The 15,677-nt window shown below is 52.5% G+C and overlaps 1 protein-coding gene across 1 annotated transcript in view; it reads right to left on the bottom strand.

Annotated features, from left to right (window-relative positions):
- LTBP2 (latent transforming growth factor beta binding protein 2) overlaps positions 1-15,677 on the bottom strand; it is a 103,456-nt gene that overhangs the window by 66,074 nt on the left and 21,705 nt on the right. The window contains exons 3-5 of the mRNA XM_047079353.1: positions 15,118-15,367; positions 9,220-9,226; positions 4,997-5,007 (exon numbers count right to left, since the gene is read on the bottom strand). Coding sequence (XP_046935309.1) covers positions 4,997-5,007; positions 9,220-9,226; positions 15,118-15,367 — 268 coding nt within the window. The remainder of the gene's footprint in view (positions 1-4,996; positions 5,008-9,219; positions 9,227-15,117; positions 15,368-15,677) is intronic.

Here is a 15,677-nt window from a genome sequence, read left to right as displayed (position 1 = left end):
AGAAGCTGCCCCATTTCCTTCCCGGTGCCAGAGCTGGGTGAGCGGAACACAGGCTAGATTTTAGCCACATTTATTCCCTGAGCAGCATCTTCGTGCAGGGCATGGCACACACACCCATACATACCAGCCCTGGGACAAGACCCTGCATGTGAGTGATTCATAACAGTCCAAGATAGGAAAGCAGCAGGGGCCAGGAATCTCACAGCTAGATGCCTGGGGAAGGCTTTCTAAGTGGTTGTGTGATATGAGCCGGAGAAAAGGAGTGGGGAGAGAACCGTGAGCACAAGGGGACAAATTCAGGCATGTGCTGTTAACAGGTGGTGTTCAAGAAGGAGGCCTGTCTGGTTAAAGGGAAAACAGAAGGGGCCGAGGATGACAGTCAATAATAGTAAGTAGCTACACAGTGCTTACAACATGCCAGGCATGATTTTAAGCACGTTTTATATATATATATATATATATAAACTAATTTAACTATCTTTAAAATTAGGAAGTAGGTATTATTACTTCCAGGCATGATTTTAAGCACTTATATATATATATATATATATATATATATATATATATATATATATATATATTAACTAATTTATCTTTAAAATTAGGAAGTAGGTATTATTATTATCTCCATTTTACTGATGAGGCACAGAGAAGCTAGGTAACTCGTCCAAAGTCACACAGCCAGTGACTAACAGAGCTGGGAATCAAACACAGCCTACAGATATCCTGGTTCCAGAGCCTGTACTCCAAACCCCTATACTATCATGGCAGCTTGAGAACTGTGTTTTGGGACCGAGCTGTAAAGCCAAGAGTCTGGGGCTTAACCTGTGCATCTCATGTGCAGAAGCTCATCACGCCCTTGACGGTGCTCTCCTCGGAGCTGCTGCCGTGGTGTGGTGGTGGGCATGGCAAGCGCTCTGGGAGATTAGAGGAGATGAGGGGCTGGAGGTGAAGCAGGGAAAGGAGAGAGCTTGAGGATGAGAACATTGAGCTAGGACCATTTCCCAAAGCCACGGAGAGCCTGGTATATGGGCATTTCACCACCATCAAGTTGGCATGAAATGCCCACCTCCTGAACCCTCAAGTTCCCAGCTCATGGCCTTTGGGACCCCTCTATCCTCCATAACACATCCCCGTGTATGGAGCTTAGCAGGCCTGCCTTACCGGACAGCAAACACAGGTCTATGACGTCAGATGAGTCTATCCCCCTTTTGGACCTGCCCAGATAGGCCCTCTGGGGGGCCTGGGTCAGTGACATACTCCTCAGGGGCAGGCCAAAGGGCTGGTAGCCCACAGCCAGCCTGCTTTTCCAGGGGCTGAAACTCTACCCCAGGACATCAACAAAAGGAGATTTCTATGAGAACTGGGGCCCCAACCCGAGGAGCCTCCGTTCAGCACTATAGCAGCCCAAACCTACCAACTGATTACGTGCCACACATCTACTACAGGAGTTTCATTTTTAAAATTTCTTCTGGGCTCTCTATGTTTGACACCTCACGTGATTAGCACAACAACCCTATGATACAGGAAGTAGCAGCCCCCGTTTTACAGAAGGGAAGACTGAAGCAGAGGGAGGCTCTTGCTCTGGCCAGGATCACCACCAGCAGGGCAGTGCTGGGGTGGGTCTCAAGGCCTGAGCATTGTCTGCCTCTGATGGACGATATTCACCCTTGCCCATAGCAAGAAACCTCACTAGGGCCAGAAACACTTTGTGTGGTCCGGGCAACCTCTCAGACTTTCTAGTCACCTCTGCTCCTTCTCTGATGTCGACAAAAGGCTCAGGTAACTCCAGAGTCCAGGGACAAATAAGAGTGGGTGTCACTCACAGAACACTTCAAAGGTGCCAGGTACATTTGCATGTATTAGTAAATCCTCCTGACTATTCTATAAGGTAGTGACGCACAGTCCCATCTTATAGATAAGAAAACTGAGGCTTGTCAGGTTTCCATCATTTGCTCGTGGCTGTATAGTTGTTAAGTGGCAGGGCTGAGATCCAGACCCAGACTTCTCTAAGACATAACTACTTTCATAATTCCCTACACACCACTGCCTGCTCCAGAGCCTGTGACCTTGACCCAAGAACCTCAAAAAAAGAAAGAAATATGTTCCCCGAGAGTGTGGCCTGAGGTCCCCTTCCAGGACCAGATTCCATTAAGGGGCAACCCCCGCCTCCTGGTGGGTGCACAGGAGGGCGGAGTGGATGTCAAGTAGTAGTCAGGGGCTGAGGCTCTGGGAGGGAAATGCAGTGTAGACAGCTGGCTAGAAGCCGGAATGTGGTAGCTCCAGAGGTTTTGATCTGCAATCTCCGTTTTGCAAGGAACGGGAATTTTTCTCTTGAAACAGCACTGGACTTCCTTGAATTTTAGACCTTTCACAAATATTTTTTTAGGAAAAAAAAGAACAAAAAAACCCCCACAAAATGCCTGTCGCAGCTACTCACTTCCACAATGAATCACGGACACAAAACCACAGCTATGTGGCTGACAAAGGAACTATGTGTTTTCACATTTTGTTATTGGAAATCATTTAGCAATCTTTACTATGTCATCTGCACTCAGACAGATAGACGGATACACACACGCCCCTCTGGGTACTAAGCAGCCAATCTTGCAGCCATGGTTATCAGATGACTTTGCACTTAATTCATTGCTCCTTTCTAACCTTTTTCCAGGAAATTATCCCACAAGCCTTAACGCTTCCTCGTTAGCGCCCTCTCCAGTGGGGGGTGTGTGCGTGTGTGCACGCTCATGTACAGCCACGTGCAGACCCACGTGCCAGTGATCAGGAGAGGAATGTGAGACCCTGATGCAGTTAGTTCCACGTTAGTCCCCCAAGTGGACACAAGCACGCGTTTGGGCCCCTTTTTTATTATTGTTATCACAGTACCAGTTTGGTAAAGCGATTTTCACCTGGGAAGCTGACAGTGCCTTTTCTGACGGTGGCAAATTAATTAACTGACGGCAGATTTAAAGATTGTGTAACTGGAAAAACTACCGGGCCCATAAATCAGAAACTTCCTCTACGTCCCAGACAAGGGGTGAAACCTGATATACATATATTTGAAAACCTTGAACTCAAAAGGAGAATTCACAAGGTCCAAAAAAAATCTCCATTTTTATTTCTGAGGCATGTTCTCTCATACAGCTTTCCCACCCATGCCACACACACGCGCGCGCGCGCGCACACAGACACACACACACACACACACACACACACACACACCTACCCAGAGGGTGACATTCATGGAGTACCCACAGTTCTGTGCAAAGCAACCAATGGGCCAAACATCCCTTGGGGCATCTGAAAGAGAGCATTGACTGTCTTTTCAGTCCCTTCTTGCTTCATCATCACTCCCTAACCCTTTCCTTTCAAACAAAAATCCTAGAGGACGTGGGTCAGTTAAATGCTCCGAGGACAGCCACAAGCTTGAAATGTTTATTGTTACTATTTTTTAAGTTGGATGCTGGAAACTGCATACATTACATTTGAATGACCCCAACAAGCCGCCTTTGTTCCCCACCCACGGCTGTGGAGAATCTACTCCAGGCTCTTGCTGGTTTCCGGTGTCCGTGGTCTTCCGAAAAGTCCCTAGATGCCTTGCCTGCCCCGGTCCCCGTGGCTCCCACACCAGGCTTGCTGCTCTGCACTTGCCTGAGCTCACCTGCTCTAGAGGCTGTCTAGCAAAATGGCGGCTGGCAAGGGCTCTGAGGTCTTGAGTAGAGCTGGGCTGGAATGGCCCTCCCCCTCAGTGTCCTCACTGTGCAGTGGGGTTAACAGGAACGTCCTCGTCGTAGTGTCACCGTGAGGACCCACTAATGTGCTGGAGATCTCCCACTCGCTCCTCCGGACCTTTCTCCACCCCACTCTGGGCCCCAGCAGGCTCCGTCACCCTCTGCCTTCCAGTCCTGTTCAGCCGAAGGGGAACCCCAGCAGGCGGGCAGGAGAGGGAGTGGAAGTATTGATCCTCCCAGCTCCCTCTTGACGGGCACCATGGGGCAGCAGCGGTGTGTTCCTCTAACAGAGGCCACAGCCCTGTCATGGCCTTCTCCTGTGGCCGAAGCTACTCTGGTTCCAGTAACCGCTGGCCCCTGGCCCCTTTGGACTTCCCTACACAGCCACCCCCGGGATATCCCATCCCTTTTATTACTTCCTCTAACCCTGTCCATGCCTTTGCAGGTAGACCCTTTATCAAACTGAGCGCATCGAGTGAGCCATCTGTTTCCCATTGGAACTCTGATACGGATAAAGAGTATCAGCTGTTGAGTATTGAACGCTTAGCCTTGTGACTCAGCACTTTACCCACTTCTATTTTATTCTCACCACAGCCCTGGGCAGCCAGGGTTAGCATCATCCTTTTACACTGAGACGCAGGGAGGGGAAGGAATGCACAGCATCAAATGGCTGTGAGCAAAAGAATCAGATGAAACAGAGGTCTGACTCATGACCCACGCTCTTAACCACTACGTCATATGGTCCCCGTTATTAGGTGGTGCCTGTTGAGTCCTTTGCACAGTAGGGCCAGCTCACTCAATAAGGCTCCACAAACGGTAGGTTAAAATAACCACCATACCACACGCAAAAAGAGCTCCACAATCCTAAATTCAACTCTAGCACAGCCCTAACCCAGCCCTAGCCACAACCCTGAGGTTAAAATCTCACTGTAACACCACACTAAAGTTACCCTCTCATCTCACCCCGACCACCACCCTATTGTGAAATACAGTATCACCCTCATCACATCCCTCGTCCCACCCAATCCTAACCCAAGCATTCACCACTGTAACCACAATTCTAGACGCCCCATCAGGGTCAGACTAGGGTCAGGGCAGGGGCGAGCACTGGGAGGTCTCCCTGACCCTCTGCTTGCTCCTGGGTGATTGTCCCCATCCCACCGACAGGTGCCGTCCTGTCACCTCACTCCACTTATACCCCACTAAGTAGACTCCACGTGATTGGCCAAAAGACATTTGTGCAACATTTGCTTCCCGCATGTCACCGAGCTGGTGGCTTTGGTGTGGGGAGGGCAAGGAGAGGAAAGAGGAGGGGAGGAAATCTAGCACAGCAGGGCACCATAATGCTGTCGATGGTGGTGCGGAAGAAGGAGCGTGGAGGAGGAAGTTCCCTAGCTTTCTCTATCGCTTTGCTGCAGGCTGTGGGCAGATCAGAGGTGACGAGCTCCTAGCTCAGAGAATTTTCGAGGGCTAGTGCCTGGGCTGGGCTGGAGTTCCTCTGTGTAATCACACCTAGCGAGGTTCTGATAATCCCAGAAAAGGAAGAGATTCCTGGAAAAGGGAGACACACAGTCTTCACCAGAGATTTGGGGGGTGCCTCAGGTCAGATGATCGCCTTCAAGCTTATCTAGGAGAGAAAGGAAGGCAAGAGAAAGGGTGCAGGAAGCAGACACCATTTTCCTGGAGCCTGCCCACTTGTCCTACGTGGGGAGCAGGAGAGGTATTAGAATGTGCTGGGCTCCCTTCTCCTCTAAGCACTCAGAGGCCTGAGCTTGGCATCTCCACCAACCCAGAGGTGTCTGCACTGGGCTGAATATTCCTTCTTTGTGATCTCTGTTGGGACCACCAGGCCTAGAGGCAAAGCATAGCCAGAATGCATGTCTCGGGCTGCATCTGCCCAGAGTCTGTATCTTTTTGTTATTCATGCACGGCTAGCCAAGACCCCACCAGGCCCTGAGCTCTCTGGGTCTCAGGTACGTGTGTGGGTCAAGGAGGTGCATATTAACACTCTAAATGGCCCCAGGGGTCCACCCCAACGTTACCATTTCAGAGAAATCTAGAAGGGACCTCAGCAGCCATGCCCAGTTATAGAGCACTGCTTTGAAGCAACATACTTTGTGGGGGGACTGCGAAACATCTCCCTCCTGAGAAGAAGCCAGGTTCGGGGTCACTGCACACAGCTGCACAGGTTGTGCACTGCACAATTCTTGGAGTGCCTATCATAGAGACTGTGAGGTGACGGACATCTCCTGTTGTATCCAGTTATGGAAATGTCCAGCACAGGATAGCCTGTCTCACTCCTCTCCCTGGTGGGAATGGAGCGCTTCAGACCTAGCCATTACCGCCAAGCAGTCTGCTGGGCAGTGCCGAGGGACCCTGCAGAAAAACCTTAATGTGGCCCATCTACACTTGTAGAATCCCCTGCAAGCGGCAGGGAGAGGGGCGTGGGCAGTAAAGGAAGCGCTTGGCTGAGACACAGATTTTTTTTTTCTGCTCTCCTCAAAAAGCAGCAGCAGGGCTTCTGGGATTTCAGACTTGGGAAAATAATACCCTCTCCGTTTGTTCTGGCTGGAGGCCCACAGTGAGCATCTCCCTCTGAGCCCTCTCTCTTCCAAACCCACAAGTCCAGGGAGAGGGGGTGGTTCACGGGGCTCGTTTAAGGCCCAAGGGGCAGAAGAAGCTGGAAGAACAGCCCCTTCACAGCTGCCACAGTCCTGTACCAGCCTCCTCAGAGTCTGCTAAGTCCGGCTCTGCCCCAACCTAGTCACCATTAGGAGAGAAGCATTGCCCTAGGCCCACCTTGGCTCCAGAGCTTCCAGGCCACGGGGCAGAGACAGGGCAGGTTCCCACCTGCTGGGAGGACTGGGAGATCCCCTTCCTGATCAATGACATGCTAGGGGATGGGCTGAGTGTCAGCCCAGAAGGGAACAGACGCAAGACCATCTTTCTTTGCTCCAAATAGCAAGAGGGGATGCATTGCAATAGGGGTGTTCATTCAGTAGCTATTTATTTATTGAGGGCTTGCTGTATACCAAGCACTGCTCTAGGATATCGGGATATGTCAGTGAACAAAGCAAGATCCTTGCCCTTGAGAAGCTCACATTGCAGCTGGGAAAAAACAGACGATAAATACTAAACATAACAAATAATTAACTTAGAAAATAGAAAATAAAAAGTACTACGAAAATAAAAAGTAAATAAGATGAGAAGAGTCTCAGATTGGGGGTTTACAATATTAGGTGATAGGGAGCTAGGAGATGTCTCCCTCCCAGAAGAAACCGGGTCCAGGATTGCCACATACAGCTGCACGGGCTGTGCACTGCACAACTGTTGGGGAACCCGTCAGAGACACTGTGCTCTGTGCCGTGAAGTACATCTCCTGGTTTGTATCCAGTGGCTAAGGTTAACCCTAAGGTGAAAACCTTAGTGGTCAGGAAGGGCCTCAATGAGGAGCTTCTCCTGAAAAGTAACCCATGCACAAATAGGAGACATAAGAAAATACCCCAGCTCACTGTCAAGACTGGTAGTTAACAACATTAACCAGCATTTGCAAAAAGCATTACGGTTCACAACGCAATCTTTCGCCCGCAATGTTCTTGTGAATCCTGACAACGTCCCAGTGAGGAAAGAATTATTTGTTCCTATTTTGCAGATAGAGACAATAAGTCTTAGTGAAGTTAAGTGGCTAGCCCAAGCCACAAAGCTACTTAGTGTCCTCGCCAGAAAGAAAATTGGGTCTCCTGCTTCTAAGTCCTTTCAGAATAGTGCATCCAAGGTCCTCAGGGTTGGGGAAGTCCAGAAAAACCCCAGGGGGCAAGCTTGGGGCTCAATGTTAGCAAAACAAATCAGAAAAAAATAAGGCTAAAAAAAAAAAAAAAAAAAAAAAGGAAAGATGACACTCAGTCCCCAGAGATCTCAAAAGCCTGACTCAGACAGGATTGTAGGGTTGAGTTAACCCGACAGGTCTGCCACTGCATGGCTGTGAGGAAGGGGTGACACAGCATGAAAGATGCAGGCTGCTTAACCCCACTGCAGCCTTGCCAAGGAGAACTTGAGGCCAGAATGTCACGGACAGCTAAGGTCTGCCCCAGGGGAGGCATCACGTGTCCTTGTCACGATCTTGGAAATAGGTAAAAGGGGAGTAAGCACATTTCACCATCTGGGACAGGAAATGACCAAGCTGGAGGCCAGAATCTGAGACCGTTAGCTCGACCTCAGAGAAGACCCACTCTATGTCTCTGATTTACAAATGTGGAAACTGAGGCCCCGGAGGGCAAAGGAGTTTTCCAAGGCCTTCTAGCATGAGTCAGTCCCTCATCATGTCCCAGGGGAATTGGAGAATGGTCTTGGGTCCAAGGGGCCTTGAATGAGGGAGGAGGGAGGGCAGAGGGTCATGTCGCCCAAAGGAGGAGGGCAGCAGAGGGCATGTGACAGCTTGTCAGAGCCCAGAGCAGAGGAGGGGAGTGGGTGGGAGGTGGCTGGAGCAGCAGGCAGGCTCAGGGGACCCTGGCAAGCCTTCAGAGTGGCCCAGAGTCAGGATGTCCTGGGTTCCCAGAACAGACCCCTAACCCAGCTGCCGAGCTTTGTCGTGCCTCCGTTTCCCTATCTGTAAGTCTAGACAGTGGGGTGGAGGAAAGCCCATCCTGGCAAATGGGATGTGTCACACTGATTTGTCATAGACAAGGTTATTTATTGGACCTCCCGTGTGCCAGGCACCCCACCGATCCCTCCACATACATTATTTCAATGGATTTTCTCAACGCTCCTATGAGATGGGCATCAGTTTTCCCATTCCAGAGCCAAAGAAACTGAGCTGCAGTGAAGAGTAAAGTGACTTGCATAACTAGTTTGTGAGGGCACCAGGGTTTAAATTCGGCCTGGCTCCAAAACCCAGCACTCCCCTGAGACACACGTTGGTTGCTTTCTCGCACCTGCTCGGCTCCTTCCGTTCCCAGCTGCCCTCACCCCAGCTACCTAGTTTCTGGTTCTGGGTCATCGGTCTCCTCTTTGCCGTTCTGTCAGGCAGCGGGTGCTGCCTTTGCCCCCAGGCAGGGAGCCCGGGTCTCCCCTGCGGTGGCTCTTGGTGCAGTGATCTACTTGGGCAGAGAGCACCCTTTGGGAGCTGAGACCCTGCACCCACCAGAGGAGGCCCAGGCAAAGCCTGGGAGTGAAGGGGGAAGCACTCCCATGGGAAGCCTGTGGGCGCAGTCTCAGCACCAGCAGGTTAAAGGTCACGGGTCAGGAAGTGCCAAAGGGGGCCCAGGTAGAGAGGTGGGGGCTGAATAATTCGAGGGTCCTGCCCTGAGGAGGCGAGTCCTATAACCAACCACACGCACCCACATGTGCTCAGTGGCCTGGTTCTCACCGCTGAGGCTGGGCCTTCAGCAGGGGCTGGCTGGTACCTGCCCTTCCTCCCTCTCCCGCAGGCAGAAGCCCGGAGAGGCCCGGCACAGGCCCGCATCTCAGGCCAGGCTGGGGGAGTGCGGACCAGTGACCTCACCTCTCTGAGCTTCGTCAACAGAACGGCACAGAGCTGTGACGGGTACATGAGATGACTGGGTGGAGACCCGAGCCTGTCCCTCAGCACGTGTTCACCTATCCCCATTCTGGGCCAGTTGTGTTCGGGTGCTGGAGGTGTGGCAGCAAGAACGCAGATAAAGCCCCCTGCCCTCCTGGACCTGGCCTTTTTACTGGGATAAGAAAAACAATAAGCCAAACAAATAAGTAAACACAGAAGACATTAGTGCAGTGGAACAAAATCTCTGGGGTTGGGGTAGGGAGGGAGGGTTAGGGAGTGTGCAGGTTTAAATCAGGTGAACAGAGGACCCCACTGAGAAGAGAAGGGCTGAGGGGGGAGGAAGCGAGCCATGTGAGGATCTAGAAAGAGTGTTTGATGTGGTTTGAATTGTACCCCTCACCAAATGTGCTGAAGTCCTAACCCTCATCCTATAATTGTGACCTTATTTGGATATGGGGTCTGTGCAGACATAATCAGTTAGGTTTAGATGAGATTATACTGGATTAGGGCACACCCTAAATTCAATGACTGGTGTCCTTATAAGAAGGACACACAGACACACACACACACACACACACACACACACACACACACACACAGATCTGGCCATGTGATAACAGAGGCAGAAATTAGTATGAGGCAGCTATAAGCCAAGGGACCCCAAAGATTGATGGGAGCCACCAGATGCTAGAAGAGAGGCATGGAACAGATTCTCTCTCAGAAGGAACAACCCTACTGACATCTTGACTTTGGATTTCTGCCCTCTTGAACTGGAAGAGAATAAATTTCTGTTTTTTTTTAAGCCACAGTTTGTAGTAATTTGTTATGGCCACTCTAGGAAATATTAACATGGTATCCCTAGGGGGTGGGGGGATAGCAAGTGCAAAGGCCCTGAGGTAGGTGCACCTCTGGCATATTTGAGGAAGCACCAGTTGGCCAATGCGACAGAAGCAGAGTGAATGAGAGTAACGGATGGTCAAACCTGACATCAGAGATGTCAGAAAGGTTTTGGGGGCCAAATCGTGTAGGGCTGCCCTGTGGCAAGCCCTTGAAAAGGGGAGTTGTTGCACTTCAGATGGAGGGTCCCAGCTGGAATGGGCTGCAATGGGTGGGTTTGGTTGGCCCCCATGATATTTGTCCCCTAGTGTTACACTTTTGAATACAGTTAAATGACAAAAGGAATGACATCCATATAACGCTGTACGTTAACTACACTGGAATTAAAATTAAAAAAAAAAAAAAACTAAATGGCAAAGAGAAATCATGGTAGCAGATGGAATTAAGGTTGCTAATCAGCTGACAAAACAGCTGGATTACCCGGGGGGGGGCCCAGTGTTTAAACGTGGAGGAAGGTAGCAGACAAATCAGTGAGAAAGAGTCAGCCAAAGAGGGAGGTAGAGGGGAGACTCAAAACGTGAAGAGTTCACGTGCCATTGCTGGTTTGTAAGATAGGAAGGTGGCCACAAGCCAAAGAGTGTAAATGGCTTCTATATGCTAAAAACGGCCCTCAAGTGACAGATAGCAAGAAACAGAGACTTCAGTCCCACAACTGCAAGGAACTAAATTCTGCCAACAACCCGAATGAGCAAGGAAATGGATTTTCCCCTAGGGCCTCCAGGAACTGAGCCCGCTGACACCTTGACTTTAGCCTGGTGAGACCGGAGTCAGATGTTTGACTTATAGAGCTGTAGGATAACGCATCTGCATTGTGTTAAGCTGCTGGCTTGTGACAATCTGTTATGGCAGCCGTAAGAAACTAACACGGTGGATTAAGACGTGGGGTGTGTGGACAGGAGATCCAGGAAAGAGAGACAGAGAGACAGAGAGAGACCGGGTTAGTAAAAAGAAGGTGAACTCTAGCTGCCTTCTGGGGGAGCAGCCAACGGACAGCCACTACCATGGGGCCCACAGCTTCCCAGACCTCTCCCCCCCGACCCCCGCTTAGCACTGTCCTCCAGGCCTGTTGTTGCCCAAGGAGTGAGCAAGACCGCTTAGAATGTCCCCAGAGCCCAGCTTCTAGGTCCTTGGGTCAGGCTAAGGAGCAAACCCAATGGAGGTGCCTCCCATTCTGAGAAATGTGACACCTCGCTCAGCCCCCTCTCCCATAGGGCTCCCCTCCTTACCATAAGGACGGTCCTGGTGGAAGAAACAAGCCAGCCAAACCCACTATGGGTGCTGCTGTGGGATCTGTTGGTCCCGGCTCCTCTGAGGCTGGCCTGGGCCTCTGGCTGCCCCCCAGAGCAGGTCTATGCACACATGCACGCACCCCACGTTTTGTCTGCTCTTTGCCACCCACGTCCCCACAGCAGAAAGAACCAGCCTGCTGATGGCTAACCTACACTGAGGACTAACTCTCAGGCACTCTACTAAGTGCTCTGCATACACGGTCTCATTCCGTCCTTTCTGCAATCCTATCAGGTGGGGACTATTGACTCAGATTACTTAGGATTCTTGCCTCATGTCACACAGCTGGTGAGTCGTAAATCCAGAATTGGACCCCCCCAGGATTGTCTGAGCCCAAAGCCCAGGCCGGACCCTCACTATTCAAGGTGTGGTCCATGGCATCAGCGGCATCAGCATCACCTGAGGCCACGTTAGCGATGCTTTCCCCAGACCTGCAGCATCAGCAGCTGCATGTTAACAACGTTCCCGTTGCAGCCTGAGAAGCGTGGATGTAAAGCTCTCTTCCATGGCTGGCTGGGCTGTCCCAGGTGGTTGTAACCACCCCTGCCCCACCTCTTCAGGCCTGTCCCCAGCTGCCTGGCTCCTGCTCCCCAGGTGGGGCAGGCCCTCTGACCAGCCTTGGGGAAGCTCTCGGACCCGGGTCTCGGAGGGAGTCTCCGGGCCCCTGCAGCCGGCCCAGGCCACAGCTGGACGACCTCCATCCACGTCTGCCTCTGCACAGGACGAGCTGCTGCTGCTGCTGCTGCCCTAGACGCTCCTGGCCCCTCCCTTTCGACTTCCTTCGGGAACACACGTCTCTTGGCCTCTGTCTGGTGTTTTCCTGAAGGGGGTTTCCCGGACATCACCAATCCTTGCAGTGTCTCCCCTCCCCAGATATTTTGGGCCCCCCTCTCACTTCTAGAGTGCCCCCTGCTTCATGCCAGTCCCTCTATCTGGACACCAAGGGCCTATGCAAGTTGCCATCAGGAAAGAGGCCAAAGGCTGCTTGGGGAACCTAGCCAAGCTCACAGGAAATGTCTGACACCACCAGGCAAGCGGGGTTTGGCCTCTCAAAGCAAAACACAGCTGGGCCGACAGCGGGCCACTCGGACTTTCCCAGATTTCATGGCACTGAGGTCCCGGGGCAGAGACAGAGAGACTGGGCCGGCCTGGAGGCTGTAGCTCATTCACGACCACACGGTAGCCCCTGGCCAGGGAGGCTGTGAGGCTCGAAGAGGACGTCCCTGCCGTGGGCCATTGACCTCACCGTGGGCCCTCGCCCTCCACGGCCTCTCGCACACATGGATCCTTTGCTGGGGGACGGAAGGCTCGTGTGACCCAGCCTCCTCCTCTCCCCAGCACTGGGCCTCATCCGTCTATTCATTTCGCTCACATAAGTTGAGCACCTACAGCGAGCCAAGCCCGGTATTGGGTACCAAGGACACATCCTTAAGAGAGCAGGACACAGTCCCTACTCTCAGGGAGCTTCTGGTCCGGTGAGCAGATGAACGGACTGTCCCGAGGGAGAGTGTGAGGTGCTCCACCCGGAAGCACAGAGCCTCACCTCTTCCTGTACTCAGAGCAGCACGGGGGCTGGTGTGTTGGTTCCAGGTACAAGGCGAGGAGCCAATGCTGGGTGGACGCTTTCTAGGTGACTCTTCAGTTTGGACCCAGTGAAGCAAATGTGGACTGAGCATTTTGTGTAAGTGAGGACTGTGGGAGGAGCTTTGCGGGAGATCCAAAGAAGGAGAGACGGAGTCACTGCCTTCCAGGGCCCAGGCCACACAGTCTGATTGCAGACACAGGGCACAGATCCACAAGGGATGCGTTGCAGGGGGTCAGAGAGCTGGGCGGAAGTGATCAGAGGGCCTTTTGGAGAAAGTGGGACTGGGCCTTGAATAGCAGGGGCGGGATGGGCTGGCAAGATGGGGCAGGGGATGTTGAACAGCTCTGACGCCAGAGTACAACGGACAGCATGGCAACTATCCCCCATCCCCGCTCGTGCGTAACAACAGGGATTCCGTGCATTATAAAACGAACGAGCCCTGCAAGCCAAAAGAGAGCTTGCTGGTGAATTCCAGGCTGGAAGGACTCTACTCCCATCCTGCTCTGGGCTGACTCTGGAGCTTGTACCTCTGGTGTTCTTCCAGATGCCTTCACACCAGGCCCACCTACCTTGCATCAACAGTTGGGACCAACCGTAACAAGGCTCAGGCCCTGCCCACCTGCTCACAGCCACTCCCAGGTCATTCACTCTGCTTCCTATGTCGCCTACCTGGCCACTAGCTCTGCCCTTCTCTCTGCCCCCGCATCCCAAGGCCTTGGCCAAAGGGTCTGGCTCTTCTGGTTTTGATTTGGATCTCCCTAGACCTCAGCCTGAGTCTATCCTTGTGCTCTTTGTGCTTCTGGCTGCCCTGGGAAACTACCTGCCTGGGTGGTTGGGGCTCTGGATCCCTACCTTACTGAGACCCTGGTTGCCTCCCCCTTCCGAGTTGCTGGACGATCTCAACTCCTTTCCTTTCTCTCCTGAGCTTTTCTGCTGGGGCCCTGATCTTGAGGTCAGCCTCCTCTCCCTGGTTCTCCTGGCCTCCCAGAGGACCACTCCTTTTTCCCCTTAGTTCAGCAAGACAAGGTTGCAACATTTCAGAAAGAACATCTTAAGTAGGAAGCGAATGGAAAAACGAGCCTGAAAAACCAAAAGGAAAACACAGCCCCCTAGAAATGGACCAGTTTACAGAGTTCAGATTTCCTGTCCAGAGCTAGAAAAAGTCTAGCCAGGTTGGCTGGTAAGCAGGCCAGGGAATCCTGCCCATGAACATTCCCCTCACCCCACATGCTCCTTCTCTTCCCCTTCAAGGAGAGAGGTTACTGCTGAGCAGTGAATGAACTGAAGGGTTTCTTCAGGCAGAGGGGTCCTTCCTGCATGGACCATAGGCAGAGCAGGAGGTAGAGGAGGAAAACATTTTTTTTTTTAATGTTTATTTATTTTTGAGAAAGAGAGACAGAGCGTGAGTGGGGGACGGGCAGAGAGAGGAGACACGGAATCTGAAGAAGCAGGCTCCAGGCTCAGAGCTGTCAGCACAGAGCCCAACTCGGGGCTCCAACTCACAAACTGTGAGATCACGACCTGAGCCAAAGTTGGACGCTCAATCGACTGAGCCACCCAGATGCCCCAGAGGAAAACACTTATAAAGAGTTTACTATGTGGCAGCCACTGTTTTAAGCACTGTCTTCATATTAACTAACTTAATCCTTACAACCATTCCATGCTTGTGGTTATCATCATTTGTCCCCGCCTCACTGACGAGGAATCAGAGAGGTAAATAAATTGCCTAAGGCCACGCAGCCAGGAAGGGGCCACGCCAGGATTCGAAACAAGAGGGCCCAGGTACATGCCCTCCTCAGCTTTCTCCCAGGACTGGAGGGTAGAGATTCCACTTCCCACCTCTCCTGGCCACCCCAGCCTGAAAAAGCCTGTGCCAACCCCGACACCCACTTTTCTGCTCCCTGCACCTCCGGTCAGGGTAGGGAAAGGGGAAGAGAGCAGGGAGGAGGGAAGGAAGGATAACTCTGGTCTTCTCCACCGAGGTCTTCACCAAACGGTCCTAAGGAAGATATCCGGAGAGAGAGAGAGAGAGAGAGAGACAGACAGACAGACAGAGACAGAGACTTGCCCCTGGACCCGAGGTCCCACTGAGGACTTACCTGGCCGGCGGCAGCTGCGAGGCCAGTGAGCGTGTTCTGGGTGTCGTGGTGCTTTCTCTGGCTGCACTGCTCCTGCGTGGGTTGGGTGACCCCTCGGCTGAGCGCCGGGGCGCTGGCCTCGAGTTCTGGGGGTCAAATTCCTCCTCAGGAATGACCTCCTCGCAGCGGGCTCCCCGGAAGCCGGAGCGGCACACGCAGAGCTGGGGCCGGCTACAGGATCCCCGGTTCTGGCAGGGCGGCTGGCACACAGCTGGGGAGACAGGGAGAGGGATGAGGGCAGGGGCCCGGGCGTCCTGACACTTTCCTGGCTGGTGCCACTTGGGCTTCCCCACTCAAGCAGGGAGCCCGACTCTGGCCTCAGAAGGCTCCCTGGGCCCATTTGTCCCCGCCTCCCCCCTCCGGTCCCCAGGGTGAGGTTCCCCTGTCATCTCTGAACAGCCAAGCAGACACCGAATGGCCAAAGGTGTGAGGCACTTGACATTGTATGGTACATTTGTGCTCACTTCTGGTTGTCTGTCTCTCCTCCCAGACTGAAAGTCCCAGAGGGCAGATGTTTTGTT

The sequence above is a fragment of the Lynx rufus genome, unplaced genomic scaffold, assembly GCF_022079265.1.
Source record: "Lynx rufus isolate CCGP_SWC_20201006 ecotype Redwood Valley unplaced genomic scaffold, mLynRuf1.p SCAF_17, whole genome shotgun sequence".
NCBI classification, from domain to species: domain Eukaryota; kingdom Metazoa; phylum Chordata; class Mammalia; order Carnivora; family Felidae; genus Lynx; species Lynx rufus.
This window is presented reverse-complemented; position numbering and strand designations above follow the sequence as displayed.